Consider the following 21,910-nt stretch of genomic DNA (forward strand, 5'->3'; position numbering starts at 1 on the left):
ATCGCTTCTGGTGAGGCCTCTGCTCACAACACTTCCCAGAGACCACGGATCACAAGGAAGAGCACTGCTCAGGGCAGTGCTGTTTTTATAAAGCTTCCTTTGTAGAGAACATTTGATACCAAGTTTATCCAAGAAGAATAGGATTCACGGTTTTCATAACAAGGAATTGAATGAGCTCTAATTTTTAAAAGTTGAAATATGATGTGTCATTTAATGTTTCCATTCACTATTACTACTGTATAAGCCCAAGGAGTTTTGAATTTGAGACACATGGAGAAAATACATGTCATTCAAACCAAGAATAATATGGACATTGGAAAAACTCTATTTTCCTACTAACAACTAATTTGCCTTAGAGAAATAGAATGTTTTTAGCCACGGCAATAATGATTTCTATGCCAAAAGGCAGATTCTCCATTGCAGAAGCACTGCTAGCCATGGCATGCCTCAGTGGAAGTGAGAAAGGCCACCACAGGTGCAGCGCACAGCAGAACACAGGCTCGGCTTCAGCCCTGGCTCTGCACTCAGAGGTCATGAACAGTCAGCACAACTGCACAGGAGGGCCCTATTCAGTTGGAATGTCAGGGTGTAAGTCTGCCTTTTATCCAATAAAAGACAGCAGATAAGCCTGCAGCTGTTATACAGTGACTTCTAAGACATATGGGTAAAAAAATACAAAAGCTGTGGTGTAAAAGAAAACTTTCTCACCCAAGCTGAGACAGGTAAGGCATGACTCCACTTTCTCGCAGGTAGTAGGTGACCACACCACTTCCAGGAGACAGGCTGGTTTTGATGTAAGGCTTCACATTCAGGCCAGCATCCACGGCTTTCTTTGCTAACAACCCTGTGAAGTAGTAAACACAGTGTGGGCGACTGCCTGCACAGATGCCAGGAACACTTCAGAAAAAGTTCAGCCTTCTTGGTGGTGCTTCCTGCCCCTGCCTGACAAGGCTCCCTCCGGCTGGCATTCTGTGCCATTTCTATGGCCCAACAGATGAAAAGCTCAGCAGCCCAACATGCTTTACACGTAGGTAGTAAACTCAAAGTCATTTCTTCATGGAAATAAAGAGGTGTGCTTACTTTTTTTTTTTTTTTTAAAAGAGATTAATTCCAAACTATTCAGAAGTATGCTATATAATAAGTTTTTACTTTTGGGAGGAAATGTGACTTGTTAGAAAATTATAATTGGAAGGGCTTTTTCTGAAAATATGTGAATTATATACTGGTAGGCAAGAAATATAGTCAGCTTGGAAGTAAGAAATCTAGATTATACATGTTTCTAAAGGGGACAATCGAGAGCTCCTGAGCCTTTGGACTTTGTATTGCCCAAAGGCAAATACAGAGACTGTTACTGGGACACTGGGTGCTCTGACTTAGTGTATATCACAGAAATAGGGAAGAACTGGGTGAGGGTGTAAAGGAACAAAGAGCTACACACAAGCTGAAGATGTATCTTAAGAAAAACTGGAAAGCTTAGCTAGCAAAAGATGAACTCTTCGACAAAGGTTTTCTTATGCCCATGAAGAAAAAACTGCTGATGCCACTCCAGAGACACAAGGGAAACTCTAGGGCTGATTAAACATTTGGAAACTAAGAGATCCTAGTGAAACCCTGCATGTAAATATTAACTACTTAGCCAGAATTGCATAACAGGTCAGGTGTGTTGAGCTTTATCAATCAGTGCCCTGTGCCCTAGTTCAGATGCCCTTGCCCATGCACCAAGACAGTATTAAATTCTACCAGTCAGGGATTTTGCAGAGAACAAAGTCTATGACATGACACCAGGTTCTTTATTTCCCTTCTAATGTTTGACACAGATTCTAGGCATTAGCAGAAATTCAGCTTCCTTTACTTTCCTCTACTTATTTTTCTGTGCTAGTTCTCAAGTGAACGATCGTTACACATCCTCCTTAAATAGTTTGCTTTGGATGTTATTTGTTGTATAGATATTTCTGGCCCAATAAATCTCTGCATGCAGAAGACAAGGTTCAGGGAACCACGTGTATCATCAGAAACGACCTTGGGTCATGTCTCAGGAGATTTCCAGCAGCAGGTCCACATGACCACAGGATGGACACAACGGACTTACCTGCCCCTAACATCACAGATGGATTACTGGTGTTTGTGCAGCTGGTAATGGCAGCGATTACTACAGAACCATGAGCAAGGGTGAATTCACTATTACTGTAGATAAATGTCTTATGGTCGTTAAAATGGTCTGGAGCAACTTGGAATCCTTTAAATCCTTGCTATAGGAAGGAAAAAATACATGTATATTACATACAGGAAGAGAAAATACATATGACAAATATATATGGTCAAATGTTCTCACTTTAAAGGGCTACTTTTATAATTTTTAAAGTCTAATTACTATCAACATGTAAATATCTCTGCCAGAAAACTGAAATGTTACAGAAAAATTAAACTTCTATTCTTTTTACATATTTTAAAAGGTAGCTGTAATTCCCGAATCTTACTCTGCACTGAAATCAGTAACCATTATTCTCTTCTCAAAAAATGTGAATGCTCAGTGGGTGTGGTGGCACCTATAATCCTAACTACTTGGGAGGCCGAGGCAGAAGATCCCAAGTTTGAGGTCCTGTTTCAAAGTTAAACAATAAAAAGTGAGGAGAACATAGCTCCATGGCAGAGCCCTTGCCCAGCATGCGCAAGGCCTTGTGTTAATTCCCAGTGCCACAGAAAAGGGGGAAAGGGAGTGAGAGAAGGACGGAGGGAGGGGACATGCTAAAACTACAAATTTAGTTCAAGGTTAGTCTACATAGAACTGCATGACATTAAGACATTATCATAGGGTTTAATACGGACAGACTGAGGCTACTGATTCTAACCTTAGGAAATTTAGAGAAAGGTACCATTTAGATCAGATTAAGCTAATTCTGTTCAATAATACAAAGTAGCTGGGTGTAGTGGCGCACGCTTGTAATCCCAATACTTGGAAGGCTGAGACAGGAGAATCACAGGTTTGTGGCCAGCCTCAGCTACTTGCGAGGCCCTCTGCAACTTAGTGAGATCTTGTTTTAAAAAGAATAAAAAATGGGGCTTGGGATGTAGCTCAAAGGTAGAATGCCTCTGGGTTCAATCCCCAGTATTGAAAAAAAAAGAATACAGTTGAACATTTGGTATAATGCTGGTATCTCATGGATAAAAAAATCCATCATATAACTTAAATCATTCATCTGGGAAGTGTTCACTGAAAATCTGTGTAAAGACATTATGCTAGGTACTCCTGGGATACCAATGTGATTCTGACGCAGATCATACATACAGTCCAGTAAAGGAAACAAACACAGTACCAACAACATGAGTAAAGAACAAGGAATTCCATCAGAGGGTTTGGGCCAAGTCCAGGGTAGGATGACTTCCTGCTGGAGATGCTGAGGCTGCATTGTAGAGGAGCTGGAATCTGAGGGGAGTTTTACAGATCGAGAAGAGACATGCTGGCGGGGAGGAGTGTGCTCAAAAGTGCAAAGGTTCACAAGCCTGGAGAGCAGCAATCAATGTGAAGAATCGTGTGAAAAGTAGACATGCTTGAAAATGTGGGCTGAGTTGTCTTTACAGATGAGCAGGTGCTCTAGGGAAGCAGTGTGGCCCACTGCTAATGGGGAGGTCACTGTGGCGTCTAGAACGGAGGAGAAACTCCCTCAGCCATCGGGCTTCAGGAAGACTCATGGAGTTGGGGGAAAGCCTGGGCACTAAGAAGCGGGGCAAATGCAGAGTGTGAGGCCCTACCTTGGCTCCCAGGCAGCTCTCGAAGTCCTTTTTCATGTCAGTCACAGCGACTTTGTCCTGAGGCCTTTTGGGTCCACTGCAGCAAGGTACTACTGTTTTCAAATCTAATTCTACAATCTGTTCTCCCAAGAGAAAAAAAAATGACAAAAGTCATGTTATATCCAAAAAAGAAACACAAGCCATGTCAGAGAACTGAAAACATCACAACAAAAAAAAGCAAATAAGCAAAACTAGGACATTCCAGAATAAGGAAACCAATATTCATCATAACACCAAAGTGATGAATTTCTCAATATCAAGATAGGAACTTAAGCAGTGTAGAATGAGCAGGAAGTTTTGCTGACTCTCAGAAAGATTGGGGTGGACACTGTAGTTGTTGCTGGTGTCTTCTCATTTATTCTTGTACAGCAGCTCATACATGACTTTTACTACCTTAAGTTAGGTTGAGATGGATTTTATATTGAAATGATATGTAAACCTGTAAGATTTTAAGGTGATTTGGGAGGGACATAGCTATTAAGTCTCAGTGCTAGGAAGCGGGATTTAGTCTAATTGAGGATTTTCTTCTCTAAATGAAATACAAAACAAAACAAAGGCCCCAAGTCTGGTTTACCCTCCAATCTCCACAGTCTAGGGGAAAAAAAAGATTCAGTTTGTACTCCAGAAAATAAAGGTAAGTAAGCGGACTAATTGATATGTTCATATCGTCACTTCTTTTAAAAACTGTTAACAATGATGGACTTAGTCTTTAAATAGCTCTAGTTCTTTCTATAAACCTTTTAATAATATTCTACATAAAAGGTGCGAATCAGTAGTTCAAAGAGGGGAGCACAGTCAGGTGTGGTGGTACACACCTGCAACCTCAGTACTTAGAGGGTTGAGAAAGGAGGTTCAAGGCCATCCCAGTAACTTAGTGAGACCCTGTTTCAAAATAAAGAATAAAAAAATAGGGCTGGGTATAGCTCAGAGTTAGAATGCCTCTGGATTTAATCTCTAGTACTGCAAAAAATTAATTAATTAATAAGTAAATAAATAAAAAGGGCTGGGGGTATAGCTTGCAGGTAGAATACCCCATGGTTCAATCTCTAGTACCAGAAAAAAAAAATGGGGGAGCACACCCAGCTTACAATGTTTACCATTTCCTCATCCTCTTAATTTTTCAACCTGTAACACCCTGTTCTCCTGCCGGGATTTGGCAGTGACTAATTTCCTACAAGTTCACCTTCCAAGAAAACACGCAGACTAAAATTGCAGCCTTGGAAGAGAAGGAAGAGGGTTAGTGGAAGGTGCTCACATACCTGGGCGAAGTCTGGGTCCTGAGAGGAGTCATTGAAATCTCGGAACAGTCCTACAGCCTGAAGATACTTCTTAATGTGCTTTACTTTGCTCTCATCACGACCTAAATGGCATTAGGAGTAAAAAGTAACACTTGTTAATATTTCCTAGTTAATGGCTAAAACACTTCCACCTGCAGCTACATACATGCTATGCATTACTGGATATGTACACTGACATATCCATCTTTTATCATTCAAGCTGACAGTTTGACCCTCTGGCTGATGCTGCTTTTTATTACGAGCTGCTAACTGACCCCGTTCCTACCAAAATAACTATTTTCTGGAAAGGATTCTGGTTCTACTTAGATATACTCCTCCTCTTTTTTTTTTTTTTTTTTTTGGTGGTACTGGGATTCTACCTCTGGGCTACACTCCTAGACCTATTTTTATACTTTTTAAAATTTGGAAACAGGGTCTCTTAAGCCAGCGCGGCTGGGTTCCAACCTGCGCAATCCTCCTGTCTCCGCCTCCCAAACGCAGGGATTACAAGCGTGTGCCACCACGCCTGGCACTCCTCCTCTTTTTGATTATAGCCCTTAATTAGAAGGATCCTATATTTGAGCTAATTGTCAAATTGCATCTATCCATGTACCTTCGGCTGGCCATAAAGAGTTGTGGCATGCCATATTACAATTGTTAAAACAATTATCCAACCCACACCCACTCCAAACCTCTAGCACTTTCTGTGTATCTGGCACTGTGTGCTAAATCTTTTTAATTTACTAATTTTTTTGTGGTACTAGAAACTGAACCCAGGAGCATTATACCTTTGAGCTTTACCTCCAGTCCTATCAACAACATCATCATCATCATCATCATCACTTTTGCAGAAACAGGGTCTTGCTAAACTTCTGAAGCCAACCGCAAACCTGCGATCCTCTTGCTTCAACCTCAAAAGTACTGGGATTATAGGTGTGCGCCACTATGCCCAGCTGTGCTACATCTTTTTAAATACATTATTTCGCCGGGTGTGGTGGTACACACTTGTAATCCCAGCGCTTGGGAGGCCGAGACAGAAGGATCGTGCAGGTTCGAAGCCAGCCTCAGCTACTTAGTAAGGCTCTCAACAACTCAGTGAGACCCCGTTTCCAAATAAAATATAAAATTGGTCTGGGAGTGTAGCCCAGACATAGAAAGCCCCTGGGTTCCATTCATGGTACCACACACACAAAAAAAAAAACCCCAAAACAAAAAAAAAACCATTATTTCCAGCTCTAACTTTTATCGTGACCTTATGGAATAAATACTAGTATTACTCTCATTTGTAGGTGAGGAAATGATGGCTCAAGAAGACTAAGTAACCTTCCCATGAAACAACTGATAAATGGCAAAACTGGAATCTGAACCTGAGTTTGTCTCCAAAGTCCAAAGTCTTAATTCACAGTGCTAATGTTAGAAGAGATATGACCCTAAATCTTACGCTATTTAATTATTATCAACATCTAGGAGATACTTTACTCAGGAAGTATGACCAATGGCTATCTACTGTTTCTCTGACAGTTAATTGAGACCAAAATCTTGACCTCACCCCAGATCAGCATTTTTTTGTTTTAACTGAATGGTAAGGTCATCGGCTTTCAGCACGAACGTCACAAAAGACAGCTCCTGAGCTCCATTAGCCTATTTACCAGGGTCTGTGGTTGAGCCCACTGTTCACTGCCTCCCACGCTGCCTCTTCATAAAGATGAACAAGAGAGATTTCTCTTAGGGTTGAGCAAGAGGAAGGGGCTCGCTCTTCTGCAGCAGTGTGTTTGCTTTAATTTAGCAGGTGTCACAGCCTGGCACTGGACACTGGGTAGAGGTGCCCGGAGCACTGCAGAGACAGACCTGACCCTGGGCGGATCCTGCACCCTTCTCCTTTTCCCAGCTGCCATTCCTTCCTGTTTTTTAGCTCTGTGCCCTCAGCTGCTTATTATGTTTATTCATCTTTTTCATCTCAAATCCTTTAGGAAACAGTATGTATTAATCAACTAATGAATCTAACCAAATCAAATTAATCAAATCAATTAATCAATTATATTTAATTAAAAAATTTTTTTGTGTGTGGTGCTGGAGATTGAACCCACAGGCCTTCTGCCTCTGAGTTATATCACCAGCCCCATTTTTTTTTTTTAAATTTGGAAATAAGGTCTCACTAAGTTGCAGAGACCCTTGCTAAATTGCTGAAGCTGGCTTCAATCCTGGGATATACTCCTGTCTTAGCCTATCAAATACTCAGATTACAGGTGGGCGCCACCATACTAGGCTAAAAACATTTTTTGTTAAATAAATCTTTTCATCACAGTTTTTACTACTTCCAGGGGAATTTTCTCAGGCTCTGGGAGAAGACTTGGATTTATGAGGAATCTTTAAGATTTGCACAGTCCTTCCCGTGGCGTGCCTACTTCACTCTGCTCAGACATGTGCTGGGATGTCTACTCGACAGCCCTCTGCTGGCCTTCCTAATGAGGAAGCACTGGGCACTCAGCCACCTGCTCCCTCTTTCGCATCACACTTCTGTATCTGTCTGCTTGTGCACTGTCTTTCCCCCTCACGGGAACATGAGCTCTGTGAGGGCAGAGGCTTTACTTACATCTGGCACCTAGACCAGATACCAATAATGTATTAACTGAGTAAATATTTAACTTTTTATAATAAATTTGAGAGATAAAAGAAAGGACTTTCTCAAAGTCAAATTTCTAAACCAATTTATACCAAGAGAAGGCTCTACTGACGTTAAATGCCTTCCTACTTTGTCTCTCATTTCAGTTGGTGGGCAATTTGAAAGGAGTGTGCCCTGTGTGGAGCCAGGCAGCTGCAGGTTTGGATTCTGGCTCTGCTATTTATCAGCCTTGGGTAATAACATTTCTCTGATCCTCATTTTCTCTCCTGTTCTCTAGCCAGTCAGCCAATCTTTCCTGTAGATGTGTGAAGAGAACGACAGCAAATGCACATCAAGTGCCTAGTACACAGCAGGTGCCCCACAGATAGCAGTCACCATTACTAAGATGCCTTGGTTGCTTCCAAAACTAGTCATAAATGCCCAGTGGAAATACCCAGGATTCTGGAATACTGGAGCTCTTTCTATGGACTGTACCACCTCCATCTTACAACTCCTCAAATCCCAATAGCTATTTTGACTTCACAGAGGGAAGAAAGCTGTGTAACTCTAACCAAGGGCCCTGTGTGGGGCAGGGGCAGAGGCAAGGCGCAGGTCCTGGTGTTCTAGGCAACTCTAACTTCCCTTTTGCTTTCCTGGTCCTCACTTACCTGTCTGTACCAGGTACCTGATGCTAACTTCATCAACTGGGAAGAAAGCAGCAGTGGCTCCGTACTCTGGACACATGTTGGCAATGGTGGCTCTGTCAGCAATGGACAACTGGGCTACTCCTGGCCCAAAGAACTCGACAAATTTGCCCACAACTCCAACCTGGCGGAGGTGCTGGGCAGCAGAAACAAAAGATTGGAGATTTGATAGCCCGCATTTAAAACACAAAACTATCCCCTTGCAATTCTTATAAACTGGCCTTATGAGTAAACAAACCATAAATTAGGCTCACCATGTTTTACGTTACTTTTAAAAATAAAGCTTAAAAAAACAATGTCATGGAAATGCAACACAGTGTTCTGGACTAGATCCAAGAACGGTGAATTACTAAGAAAATGGGCGAAGTCCATGGGTAATAGGGCCACATCAATGGTTCCTTTTTTCCCCCCCCTGTGGTACTGAGGATTAAACCCAGGAGCATTCAACCTCTGAGCTCTATATACCCCCAGCTCTATTTTTGGTTCTTTATTTTGATATAGGGTCTCACTGAGTTGCAAAGGGACTCCCTCACTTAGTAGCTGAGGCTGTCCATGAACCATGGTCCTACTGTCTCAGCCTCCTGAATGCTGGGATTACACACATGTGCCACCCATGCCTGGCAATTCCTTCTAATTAAAAAAAATGTGCCAGGTGTGGTGGCACATGCTTGTAATCTCAGCATTTGGGAGGCTGAGACAGGAGGATCGTGGTTTGCAGACAGCCTCAGCTACTTAGTGAGGCCTTTTGGAACTCAGTGAGACCCTGTTTCAAAATAAAGAATAGGGATGGGGTGTAGCTTGGAGGTAGAATGCCCCTGGATTCTATCCCCAGTATCGTGAGGAAAAAAAAAAAAGAAAGAAAGAAAGAAAGAAAAATCCATGGCTATGTACAATGTTAACATTAGGGGAAGCTAAGAGAAGGAAACGGGGACTCTCTGTTATCTTTCCCCAAACTCTTTTAGAAATCTAAGATTATATCAAAATAGTTATTTTTTAAAAAGAAAAAAAAGTAATGCCAAATATATAATTAATGTTAAGGACAGTTTTTTCAAAATGAGAAACACTTTAAAAAGATCAATTGAAGTACCTAGAAATGCTAAAAATTAAATTCTTTCAATCTAAGCAAACCTAAATTATTATACAATCATACTAGTTAAATAAATACATGACTTTTCTAAAGTATAATGCACAAAATCCATGCTACAGGTACTAGTCCAACCTAACAAAGATTTTTTTTAGACAGTCATATCCCCAAGTCTTTCCCATTCAAGCCACCAGTGAGGGGTGAAGCTCCTGGCTGCCATCACTGTGCATGAAGCCAGTTTCAGAGAAGGTTGACAATCACATGGAGAGGCTGGTTATATGGATTCTGCTAAATACTGTGGGCAAGTCCTATTGTTCCATGTTTAAAAGACAATATACAGATATTTGTGAGAAGTTATGATGTTTGAATAAATCTAATTCCAAATTCCACAAAAAGTAAATCAAAGAGAAACTTTTTTTGGCCTTTTACAGTGTGGTGTCTATACAAAAGACCTGAAGTCTTTAAAATAAACAGAAAATAATTGCCTATGATAAAAAAACATCAATTTTCTATAATTTTCAGTTTTATAAAATAAACCTGCCTTCTTTTTGCAAAGCAAGCACATCACAACGCATGGTTTCCTACAGAGCTTAAGAAAAACACCATTATTTTCCAACTTGAAAAAAATCTGCTACAATAAAGTAACTTATAATACAGACAATAAAATTCAAAAGTCAAAAAGCATTCACTGAACTAATTTGCTATTACATGTAAAAAAAAAGCCATGTGGGAAAAATGTAGCAAAAATATAAATACATATGTGGGAATGATTCTCACAACCTTAGGATAATAGTTATATCTGGGAATGGACAGGGGAGGCTTTACTCATAAACACTATATATTATTTTTTAAAAAATAGAGGGCTATGAAGCAAACATGATAAAAGATCATCTGCTAAATCTGAGTGGTAGACCGATGAATATCATTTCAATTTCTGTGTATTTTGACTATGTCACAATTTTAAAAGGAAAAGATCCATGCAGTAAAATGAACATAATCGTCTAAATGTACCAACAGAATATTGCCTTATCTCCTTTTAAGATGCTCAAGGCATGGTTTCTTAACATTTCTAAGCACACAGAAACCCAGAGGGACTCCACTGACTTTCCAAGACCACAGGAAGGGCTGCATATCTTTACCTTGGTGATGGTGAGCACGATGTCCGTAGATGTCACTAGAGCTTGGGGCTTTCCCATCAGCTTGTAGCCAATCACCTGGGGAAGCACCATACTGATTGGCTGACCCAGCATGACAGCTTCTGCTTCAATACCACCCACACCTGCAATGACAGATATGGTCAGAATTACTTTTATTATTCCTCTTTAACCAATAAATCTGTTTACAACATTTAAGTGGTACCGAGTTGTGTTTCTATAAAAAGCAGTTAATCTTTCTCTATTTCCCTCTATAAATTTTTTAACATGTGTTTTTCAAAGTGTGTCTCTTCCTACCCACCAAATACCTGTATCAACATTCCCCCAGAGCCACACCCAATGGAGAATAAGGATTAAGAGTCTTTTTGGAGGCACTAGGAATTGCATATACTAAGCAAGCACTCAGAGAGTTACCCCCAGCTCTTTTTGAGACATGGTCTCCCTAAATTGCCCTGGCTGGCCTCAAACTTGTGATCTTCCTGACATATTTCCCAAGTAGTTGGGATTCCAGGTGTGTGCCACCATACACACAGGAGTCTCCATTTTTAACAACCACGTCAGCTTATTTTCACTTATGTAAAATGTCCCTAAGACTTTGTTTCAGTTTATTTTTCCAAACATAAAACTGAGTGCCTGCTACATGCAAGGAATTTTCTGGGAACTGGAAATATATCAGTAAACAAAACCTCTCCTATACTTGTGGTCATGCGAATCCATGCCACTGAGATTTAATGGCATCAAAGAGAATTAAGACACATGCTATATGACAGCATATTTAAAAAAGGAACTTGGAAGAATACTCACCCCAACCAAGAACGCCCAAACCATCAATCATGGTAGTGTGTGAATCTGTGCCCACGAGGCTATCTGGGTAATAATATCCATCCTGATCAAATACTACTCTTGCCAAATACTCCAAATTCACCTGGTGGATGATTCCTGAGCCAGGGGGAATAATCCGCATGTTTTGAAAAGCCTGAGAACCCCACTGGGATTGAGCAAAAGAAAGAACACCATGAATACCTGCCATAATTCTACTCAGCCCATCTTCTGGACACTTCTCCCTTGTACCTCACACACAGAAAACCAAACAATGAGACCAAACAATGTCTGTACCTTCAAAAATTCAAATCGTTCTCTATTTCTTTCAAATTCCAGGTCTTGATTCTTCTGTAAACTGTCTGCCCTGTCAAAAAGAAAAAAAAGCTCAATGTATAAATTTCAAGGCTTAAAATGTTACGGGTCAAACTTATTGGTGATGAATGAGCAAAATAGCAAGTGCATCTGCAGCCTGCTGGGTGGCATCACAAGCTTCACCACTGACAGTCTGGAAAGGGAGAGGTAAACACAATGATCACTTGATTTAAGTGATTTCAGCACTGCCCTTCAGCTCAGTGGGCAGAAAACACGAACTAAATTCAAGTGAAAGTTAATCATAAAATCTGTCCCTCAGGAACAAACTCAAGGGATTTATGACAACAGCAGCTTAGATACTCAAGGAACCCTGGCTTCGGAACCTGCTTCTCATCCGTGACCTTATTACTTCTCTGAGCTGAGTGATGTCTAGGCTGGCATTTCTACTTGTTTACGCTGGGAGAAGGTGAACTGGCAATGCCGCGAGCCTTAGTCTCTTCCAGAACCAATCTCTTCTCTCAGCCTGGGGTTCAGAAGGAAGGTGGCGCTGTTCAACACCACTGGCACACATCAGATCACCCACTGTGGCTTACTCAAGGTCATTCAGAACACCAGGAACGAGGCCAACAGTGCAAAGTACCAAGATTTCCCAGGAATTTTATGATCAAACTGCACTGTTCTGAGTCAAGGGAGAATGAGAGTAAGTCATCTCTTAACTCTATAAAGATGTTCATAATTTATATATCATGGATTGAGGATAGTAAAATTAATAGTCAAGACCCAGGTCAGACTTCAAAAATATAATTAACATTTATTGTTATTAATAAGGAAGGAGCTAGTATTTTAAATGTTTTAATTTTCTCATTTAGTCTCCATAATAATCCTCTGAGTTAGGTGCTACTAATATACACATTTTTTATTTCTATATAAGGAAAAGACACAGAAGTTAGTAAACTTGCCAAAATGATGTGAGTGGAACTGAAACCCAGGCAGTCTTAATTCAGTCTATACGCTGAAGCCTCTGGGCCACACTGCCTCCCTGCAGGAGCAGTTACAGACTGTGGCCATCACGGTGGTAGTGTGATGACCATAGCCACACTCAGAACAGGAGCTGGAGCATGACGTCATGTTCAGGTTTCCGGTGCTTTACACGTGCAGTCTCACTCTGTCCTCCCAGCAACCCCTCACATTATCTTTCATCTACAGAAGCAGCAGCTGAGGACAGAAAGGCCAGATAACTTGTCCAAGGTCAGAGAACAGGTGGACCACAGTGCCATCATCTGAGCCCAGGTTTGATAGGTTTGCAGTCTCTGTCTTAACCACACAATTACTCACCAACCCTCCCCTTCACTTATGGATGATCTACAGAGAGCCTGTTCTATGCAGGCTGGGAATAGAGTGGCACAAACGCACACTCACTGCCACCTGGAGCTCAGAGCCGGCAAGACAAACAACTAGGCAGTAAGTGTGTGACAATTACTGCATGTCATGTGAGTACAGGGTGCAACAGGAGCACTTGGAAAGGGCCACAAACTCAGACCAGCAGCAGGTCCTAAACAACTTCCAGAAGATGGCAGTGATGGAATGGAGTCTGAAGGGTGGCAGGAGTCAGCCAGCACAAAATGGGATGCGAAGGCACCCCTTTGGAAGAGGAGGACTGAAGCATGTATTATTTCTTTCACAGAGATACATCTGGTTACCACATTGACTTTTTTCCCCCTTCCTGAAGTGAATATTCTCCAAGAAAAGTGTTAGCTGCTTTAATGGGATCAACTTCTGAGAATATATTAGGCTAGGCAACGGCATACTATAGCTATGAGCCAAATTTAGCTCAACATCTGTATAAGCCTGACCCTCACACAAAGAATTTTATACTTTGAAGGAGTGGGGACTGGGCGTGATGGCGCATGCTTGTAATCCCAGAATTTGGGAGGCTGAGGCAGGAGGACAGTGGTTTGCAGACAGGCTCAGCTATTACTTATTGAGGCCCTTTGCAACTCAGTGAGACCTTGTTTCAAAATAAAGAATATTAAAATAGGGCCGGGAGTGTAGCTCTGAGGTAGAATGCCCCTGGACTCCATCCCCAGTACAAAAAAAAAAAAGGAGTGGGGGTGTGAGAGACAGCCTTTGGCCTGCAAAACCTAACATATTTACTATTGGCCTTTGCAGACCTATACCTGAAAGAATACATGTCTGTGAATGTGTGTACAGGCTAGAGAAAAGCTAAAGGAAGACGTGGAGAGACTCTGGTTTTGCAGAACAAGGCAGGATACTATTGCAGGCACCTGGATCAGCAGACCCTCTGGATGAGAAGTAGCCATTTCTCAAAGTACTTGCCTCTACTTTCTTCTCACTAACACCCTGAGGGCTCCATCTCTCTAAACTGCCAACAGGCTCTTCAGGCCCTGACTAGAGTTTCCAATATTATCTTGGGCATCTGTATCACAAATACCTCGAGAGCCATAAACAACAGATCAAACCTTAATGCCCGGCCTTCTTCCCTAAGTCTCCTTCTCTTCCTGGTCTGTCCATCTCTTAACTAATGATCTCCCCTCTTTCCAGTTAGCACCTACAACTATCAAAGTATTTATTTGAGAAATAGCCTCCCAGCTAGTGTCTTTGTCATCCACTCAACCTACCTTTTTATACTATCACCAAGATAAGTTTTCCACACTTTAGATCACGTACCAGCTTTTATCTGCCAATGACTTTCCATTTTCTAATAAAGCATACGTTCCTGTTATAAAGGAATCAAGGGGTTCATCCTGACTTGAAACCTCCATTACTGCCCTCTCCAATCCCTTAAATTCAACTCTCAGCTTCAGCCCCACAGAGCCTGAGACTCTTCTCTAACCTCACTTGCCTCATCTTGAGCACTCTGCTCTGAGAGACTGCATTTCCTGTCTCCTTAGTCCCCAAGCCTCAGGGTCCAGCTGGAGTAACACTCCTTGGAGACCTAGCTGACTGCCCCGTCAGGACGGCTTACCGCCTCCTCTCTGATGACCACACTGCCAACTGCACGAAGGCTGTATGCTCACTTACCCTCTTCTCCTCCTCAACCTGTTTCTTGAATAAATAAATACTGACACAGGATATGTCATTAAATTGATTTATTAAAAAGAAAGGACTTGCAACCCATTATTTCTCTCAGCACAGGTGAGATTCTCGCTCATATGTGGCCCTGGAACCTGGTGTCCATCTCTTCTATACTTTGAGAGCTTCGGGATTCTAGTCATTATCCTGTATCCTATTCTCTCCAGCACCAGAATCAAGCCACACCTTCTCATAGCAGAATCAGGGTTAGAAGAGGAATATTTACCTTAGAAAATGTTGGGGACATCAGTCTGATAGAAGCAATATATTTGCAGGAGAAGCTAGAAATGTTAAGCTGTCCTATGATATGGTAATTCCAGGTAAAGACCTATTTACCCATGAAAACAAAACATCTTTATACTAAGCTTGGCTTGATTAACCTAGTTCCAGTTATTATAATCAATAAACAGACCCAGAATTCAGATTTTAACAGTCAGAACTTTTGTAAATTATCTTAATCTAGTGAACTTTTAATAAGGTCTCAGAAGATGAATGACTTCATAGAATACAGGGAAAATGTCTCCTTAGTTACGTAATTTGGATTCACATTTGGACATGGTTCATAGTTCCTGAGAATTAACTGAATGGTGCTCTAGAAATTCTCAAGTAATATTTACAGAGAAGAAAGTGTTCCCACTCATGAAATATGATCAGATATTACAAAATTCTTGCTGGGATATTTTTTTAAAAAAGTATTTCCATATAACTGTGTAAAACATTGCAATAATGTGTTAGTTAAATCCTCAATTCCTAAAGATAATGTTAAGCCAAATAATATTATTCAAACTTGGCAAAGAACTTAGAAATAATTAACTAAAATAACAAACCACTCTATAATCCTTTACCCATTTTTCTAACTCATTTCTGGAACTGAGATGGAAATAAGCCCACAGCACATAGTTCCAAAAGGGTTGAAACCTATCATATTTAATTCCTTTTAGATCAAGAGGTCAAACTGCAAAGCCAAAATTCAAGAAAAATAAAAACAAACACCACCAATGAAAATGTTTCTAATAGAAATTTTTTTTCTAAACACACACATACACAGTCACAAGACTTGAATGTCCAGATGAAAGTTCACCCTGGATTTTGCTGTCTTCTATTATAATAAGGTTTTCAGTACTAAAGTGTAAATGATAAAAGATCTATAAAAAATTAAAATCAATAGTTGACAGAAGATCTAAAGGAAAAAAGTCACAGTGACCTTGGTGATGACTTAGATGCATTAATAACCACAAATGCTTCAAATTTTGTCAACAGACTTTAGACATGAAGTCAATCCCAGTTCTGTCTCCACTGGTACTTTTACCTTCAGGCTATCAAAATAAAGGTAAATCCATCAACAACATCAATAAGAGTCTCCAAGGAAGATGAAGTTAGCTGTGATTTTGTGAGGTTATTTTTATAATTTCTGAAGTGGGGCTTTAGGAAATACCCCTACTCTCAAAAAGCACATTTTATTTCTATATTTTTAACCCTTCCTTTTGAAACAAAAACATTAAATTGAGCTCATGTGATTCTAAAGGCTGAAGGGCAGGTGCTGTGGTGCATGCTTGTAATTATAGTACTTGGGAAGCTGAGACTGGAGGATTGCAGATTTGAGGCCAGCCAGAGCAATTCAGTGAGACACTGTTTCAAAATTAATAAAAGGATTTGGGGAATATCTTAGAGGCAGAAGGTTCCTGGGTTCAATTCCCAGTACCAAAAATAGAATAAATAAGTAAATATAAAGAGAAGGGGGGGCAGGCAGACATGCTAAGAATGGTATCGGAGTTGAAAGGAAGGTTCGCAAGTATTCAGTATATTTGTCCCAAGAACTGTCAACTCAAGGGGCAAAGCATGGCTCTCTTTCTCCTGAATCTGTCTTGCTTGGATATTTGCACCATCAACTGGAGAATAATAATTTAAAAAATTTCCTTTGAAGCTGTATGGAACCTACTTATATCTCCTAGCAGGGAAAGAAAGGTGGTTTTGTTTTCCCTTGGAGTAGTTTCTTTCATGTATCTTTCAAAAGTAAAAAAAAAAAAAAAAAAAAAAAAAAAGAAAATATTGGGAAAATTAATAAAGATCAGCTACAATCCCAGAGATAACTGTTGGCTGTTTGGTACCTCGTTCCAATCTTTCAATTACTACATAACTTTTGATCTATCTGAGATCACTCTAGACAAAAATTTCATATCAGAGAAGACAATATGAGCATGTTCTAAGTGTTACTAAGTACCTTATAAATATAACTGAAAGGTTACTTAGTAGTATATTTTAAGGATATATCATAACTTAATAAACCTTTGTTGGACATTTAGAATGTTTCTAGATTTCCGTTAATAAATAATAATTTAGTAAAAATTACCGCGCATGAAGCTTTTTCTGAATTTCATATACCTATTAAAGATATACTTGGAAATGAAAAATTCCAGGACGAAGGATATAGAAGTTTCTAAGGTCTTATTACATATTGCTTTCCTCATTTCTAATTTATAGTACTCTAGGCAGTATATAAAAGTGTCTCCCTTGTGACACTTTACTAATTAATGTTTATTTTCTAATCTTACTATACTGATAAGAGAAAATGCTATCTCAAATATTTTACTTTTTATTACCTGTAAGATTGAAAAGGTTTTATAAACTGTTTAATATTTATATTTCCTTTCACTATGAAAGATACTTTCTTTGCATTTTTTTATCTGAGTCCTATTTTTTTGCAACTAATTATCAAATTTTTTTTCTTAAAATTGAATTCATTAACGGTTACCTGGTGATCACAGAAGCTCAGGAGGCCAGTCAGAAGCACACAGTACTTCTTAAGGCCTATCCAAGAGCAGTTCAGGATCACTTTTGTTCACACTGCCGCTGCTTAGAGCAAGTCACACAGCTGTGCCAAAAGCTGAGGTGACGAAATACAGTTCATCTTTTGAAGGGATGACTGCAGGATTACACAACAGGGATTTGGCCATCAGATTCTATAAGAAGGCTATTATCTGAAACTAGAAGTGTGATTTCATACTTATTCTAGCAATGGAGAAAAAAATAACTTCCATATACAATGCTGGGTAAATTAGGTATTTAATGGAGGGAGTAGTTCATATGAATTGAAGTATAAATGCTGAAAACAATTAGAAGGAAATGTAATATATGTGTGTCAAATATACTAAAAAAAACTTTCTAAGTTTAGAAAGCAGTGAATGGAATAAGAAAAAAATCTATAGATTTAATGAATTCAATTTTAAGAAGAAAGTGTGCAGTGCAGTGTGCTCCCCACCCCCGGGTCAGCTTATTTCCCAACTAGTTGTAAAAGTGTGAGAATTAAATTCTTATTATTGACTACCACTGAGATTCTGTGACTATCTGTCATATAGCAATAGCTGATTTTAATATATCTCTTTAACTGAAATCTTCATGGTTTCATGGTGCAAACTTTTCCTCTTGGAGTAAAGAATAGTTTCTTCTCATCTCAGTACTGCCTGTCTAAACCATTTTAATTCAAACGGCAAAGGAGACTGGTTTCTTTTTCTCAGGTTTAACTTCATGTGCTCTTCTGGGTGCTATCAAATCACTGAGTGCTTTACTTGGAGCCCACCCAAGAAGTAAACACATAAAATAGCTTTTGAAAAAATTTACTTCCCCTAAAAACTGTATTTTGGAAAATCTTTACCAATTTTGAATTTCCCTGACAATACTTTAAAGATTTTCTTCTTATTATTCTTTTTGTAATATTGGGGACGGAACCCAGGAGAATCCTATCGCTGAGCTACACTCCCAGCCCTATTTTTAAATTTAACTTATTATTATTATTATTATTATTATTATTATTATTATTATTATTATTATTTTTGCAGTATTGGGGATGGGACCCAGGGGCATTCTACCTCCCAGCTCCACACCCCTAGATTTATTTTTTATTCTTTATTTTGGATAGGGTCTCATCAAGTTGTAGAGGGCCTCACTAAGTAGCTGAGGCTGTCTGTGAACTGTGAACCTCTGGTCTCAGCCTCCCAAATGCTGGGATTACAAGCATGCGTCACCACACCCAGCACAAGATTCTCTTCTTTTAAGTACATAGACAATAAAATAAAGACCTGTATTTTAAGATTTTGTACAAAGCAGAGAACAGCAATTCATCTTAATCCATCCTCACCTTCTGCTGAAATCAACTTGGATGGAATGATCAATTACAAGGTCAGCAGGACATATAGGGTTTATTTTCTCTGGATCTCCTCCCAACTTTTTCACAGCATCACGCATTGCAGCAAAGTCAACCACGGCTGGCACACCCCTAAGAAAAAGAGAATTAGCCACAACATAAGCCCTAAACACGTGTAATTTGATTTTGCTGTTTCTTCTACCACTGATAATACTGACAAGGGACCAACTGAACAGAGGCGCTAATATGTTGGCTTAAAAGAGTGAAAGTTTCTGAGCAGAAATCACACAGATGATAAGTGATATGATTAAGTTGAATCTCTATGTGCAATTTCACCACTGTTTAAGGACAACTATGGGCTAAACAGAGAAACTGGCATGTATACACTTGGGAACTTTTACTGTAGTGACTGCTTTCCATTTCCACAATGGGTGAATGAAGACCTAAAGAAGACAAACAGACATCTTCACCTTCAGCCAAACTTAAAGGAAAAGGTATAATTCAGAAAAGCAGGCTGTGATTGAGATTTATGTTAAGTCAATCTTTCCATTATATTAAAAGGATAACATTTGGGTGTCTGGAAAGAATAAAATAACATCATTTAAAAATGGAAAGATCGCCGGGAGTGGTGGCGCACGCTTGTAATCCCTGTGCTTGGGAGGCAGAGACAGGAGGATCGCGCAGGTTCGAAGCCAGTAGCGCGTGCTGGCTTAGGAGACCCTGTTTCCAAATAAAATTGTAAAACTCGGTCTGGGAGTGTAGCCCAGAGGTAGAAGGGCTTCCAGGAATCCCAGTACCACCAAAAAATAAAATAAAAAAAAAAATAAATATGGAAAGATCAAGGCCGGGCATGGTGGCACACACTTGTAATCCCAGTACTTGGGAGGTTGAGACAGGAGGATTTGAAGCCAGCCTCAGCTACTTAATGAGGCTCTCAGCAACTTAGTGAGGTCCTATTTTCAAATAAAATATAAAATATGTCTAGGAGTGTAGCCTGGAGGTAGAAAACCTCTGGGTTCCATCCCCAGTTTCACCACCACCATGACCACCACCACCACCACCACCAAAAAAAAAAAAGAAAGAAAAAAAGGGGGAAGATCATAGCTCAGAAAAGAAACCATGATGGGAAGCAAGGATTCCTGGGAAGAACAGGTTGTGTCTGGTTACTCAGTGATAAATTATGTAGCACTTTAGGGCTTTTGTTTGCTTTTCAACTTTCTTGAAAGGCTGACAAGGGAGGTAGGGAAAAGAGAAGTGACTCTGGGCTCACGTAAAGTCCTGCAGGATGACGCGGGCAGGCTTGAATGGCACTTCTATGTTCTTATGCTGCATAACATTCCAATTTAGGATATTTTCAATGTCACTTTTCTTCACCAAAAACTCATCACAGTTCCGAATGGCTGCCTCCAGGAGAACTCTGATTGAAAATGGTAAGCGTCCTGGGAATAAAGAAGAAAGCAATAGAGAACAAAATACACGAGACCCACAGTGGAAGAGTGCTCTTTAAAGTCAGTCTTTATACACACTTGACATAAGGCACTGGATTATTCTTCCATCACAGAAGAGTGGAAACAGCTACCAGCTCAAAATATAAGGATACAGAACAGGTTTAAAAGATATTCAGTAATACAAAGTATTCACAACTATGCAAAACCAAAACATTACAGTTCATTTTTTTCATAGTAAATGGTTGCCTTGCCTTGGATTTCAATAACAGAAAGTTTCCCTTAAGTCATCACAACTCACCATAGGTTTATATTTTTATACATATACACAGAATACTATTTCTTATATAAAGTAATGCTCATGAAATGAGAAAATAACCCTTCTACATTTATTGTAATTAAGCCCACAGAATCTTTCAAGGGAAACAAACCCCTAAGCAGTGCAGCATGGCCACTGGTAACTAGAATACTAGGAAAAACAATGGTAATTCATAAGAAAATCTATTTTGTTTATTTACAAAATAAAAGTTCAATTTTGGTATATGAAAATTATTTACCAATATTATGTAAAATGATAGTAAAGGGCAGAAAAAAGTACAGACTTTGGAATTAAAAAAAAGATGTGTTCTTGCCCTCTTCTGCTGTCCACATACTTGTCATCTGAGCGACGGTGTCCCTTATTCCTTGTGTCTCAGCTTCCATAGGACTTCTTATACTTTATAAAGGTGAACCCATAGGGTTGCTACTCACATAAAATAATATGCTATGTATGAACAAACACTCCATAGACTATGAAGTGTTATATAAGTGTTATATTCATATAGTCACTGTGCAGAAATGATCAATATAAGAAAGATAAATGAGTTTGTGTGTTTGATCCAAGATTCTACACATTTTCCACTCCTCTCTCTTCCAACTCTCTTAAAAGTTAATCACACAGCTTGTCATGTAAATGAGATTCCAACCGCTACCAGAGCAATTACATTATAGAGCCATGTACCTACCATATCTTGAATCCTCCAGTTTATTCAAATTGAAGAATTTCTTTCCTGGTTGTGCAGGATCCAAAGGCTCAGCAAGGTGTGCAAATGGGTTCTTCATGATTACTGATGGTCACGTATCCCTAAAACGGAAAGGACAGTTTCATTTTTACTTTGCAAGTTGGGCCTCTAACATTTATGGTACACATGTGCTTAAAGAAATCATATTATTTTTTCAGAATAGAGGGGTGGTGGGACTTAGATGAATACAAGAATGATATTCTTAGGAAACAAAATGGGCTTTTCATTTGCTGTGGGGTAGCTAAAGGTAAGCTAGCATTTGCCTCTCAATGCAGCATAAAACCCCACCTTTCTTCTGTCCTTTATCTATAGCTCCCTAACATTCTTCCATTGATAGGGTGGAGGGAAAAGGGAAACGAAGGAAGCGTTTCACAGAAAACTCTGAATACGTGAACAGGTCTCTGATATGGACTCTCATCCTGCTTG

General features: G+C 39.7%; 1 protein-coding gene across 1 annotated transcript in view; it reads right to left on the minus strand.

Annotated features, from left to right (window-relative positions):
* The window catches only part of ACO1 (aconitase 1), a gene marked incomplete at both ends in the record, with an annotated part of 37,391 nt that extends 15,867 nt beyond the window's left edge, over window positions 1-21,524 (minus strand). Inside the window, 11 exons of the mRNA XM_080708658.1 lie at window positions 709-844; window positions 2,090-2,249; window positions 3,751-3,867; window positions 5,049-5,149; window positions 8,337-8,508; window positions 10,596-10,735; window positions 11,415-11,598; window positions 11,727-11,796; window positions 18,973-19,110; window positions 20,249-20,417; window positions 21,428-21,524. Coding sequence (XP_080564784.1) covers window positions 709-844; window positions 2,090-2,249; window positions 3,751-3,867; window positions 5,049-5,149; window positions 8,337-8,508; window positions 10,596-10,735; window positions 11,415-11,598; window positions 11,727-11,796; window positions 18,973-19,110; window positions 20,249-20,417; window positions 21,428-21,524 — 1,484 coding nt within the window. The remainder of the gene's footprint in view (window positions 1-708; window positions 845-2,089; window positions 2,250-3,750; window positions 3,868-5,048; window positions 5,150-8,336; window positions 8,509-10,595; window positions 10,736-11,414; window positions 11,599-11,726; window positions 11,797-18,972; window positions 19,111-20,248; window positions 20,418-21,427) is intronic.
* Between the last annotated feature and the right edge of the window lie 386 nt (window positions 21,525-21,910).

Source organism: Muscardinus avellanarius (genome assembly GCF_963383645.1).
Source record: "Muscardinus avellanarius genome assembly, chromosome: 13".
NCBI classification, from domain to species: domain Eukaryota; kingdom Metazoa; phylum Chordata; class Mammalia; order Rodentia; family Gliridae; genus Muscardinus; species Muscardinus avellanarius.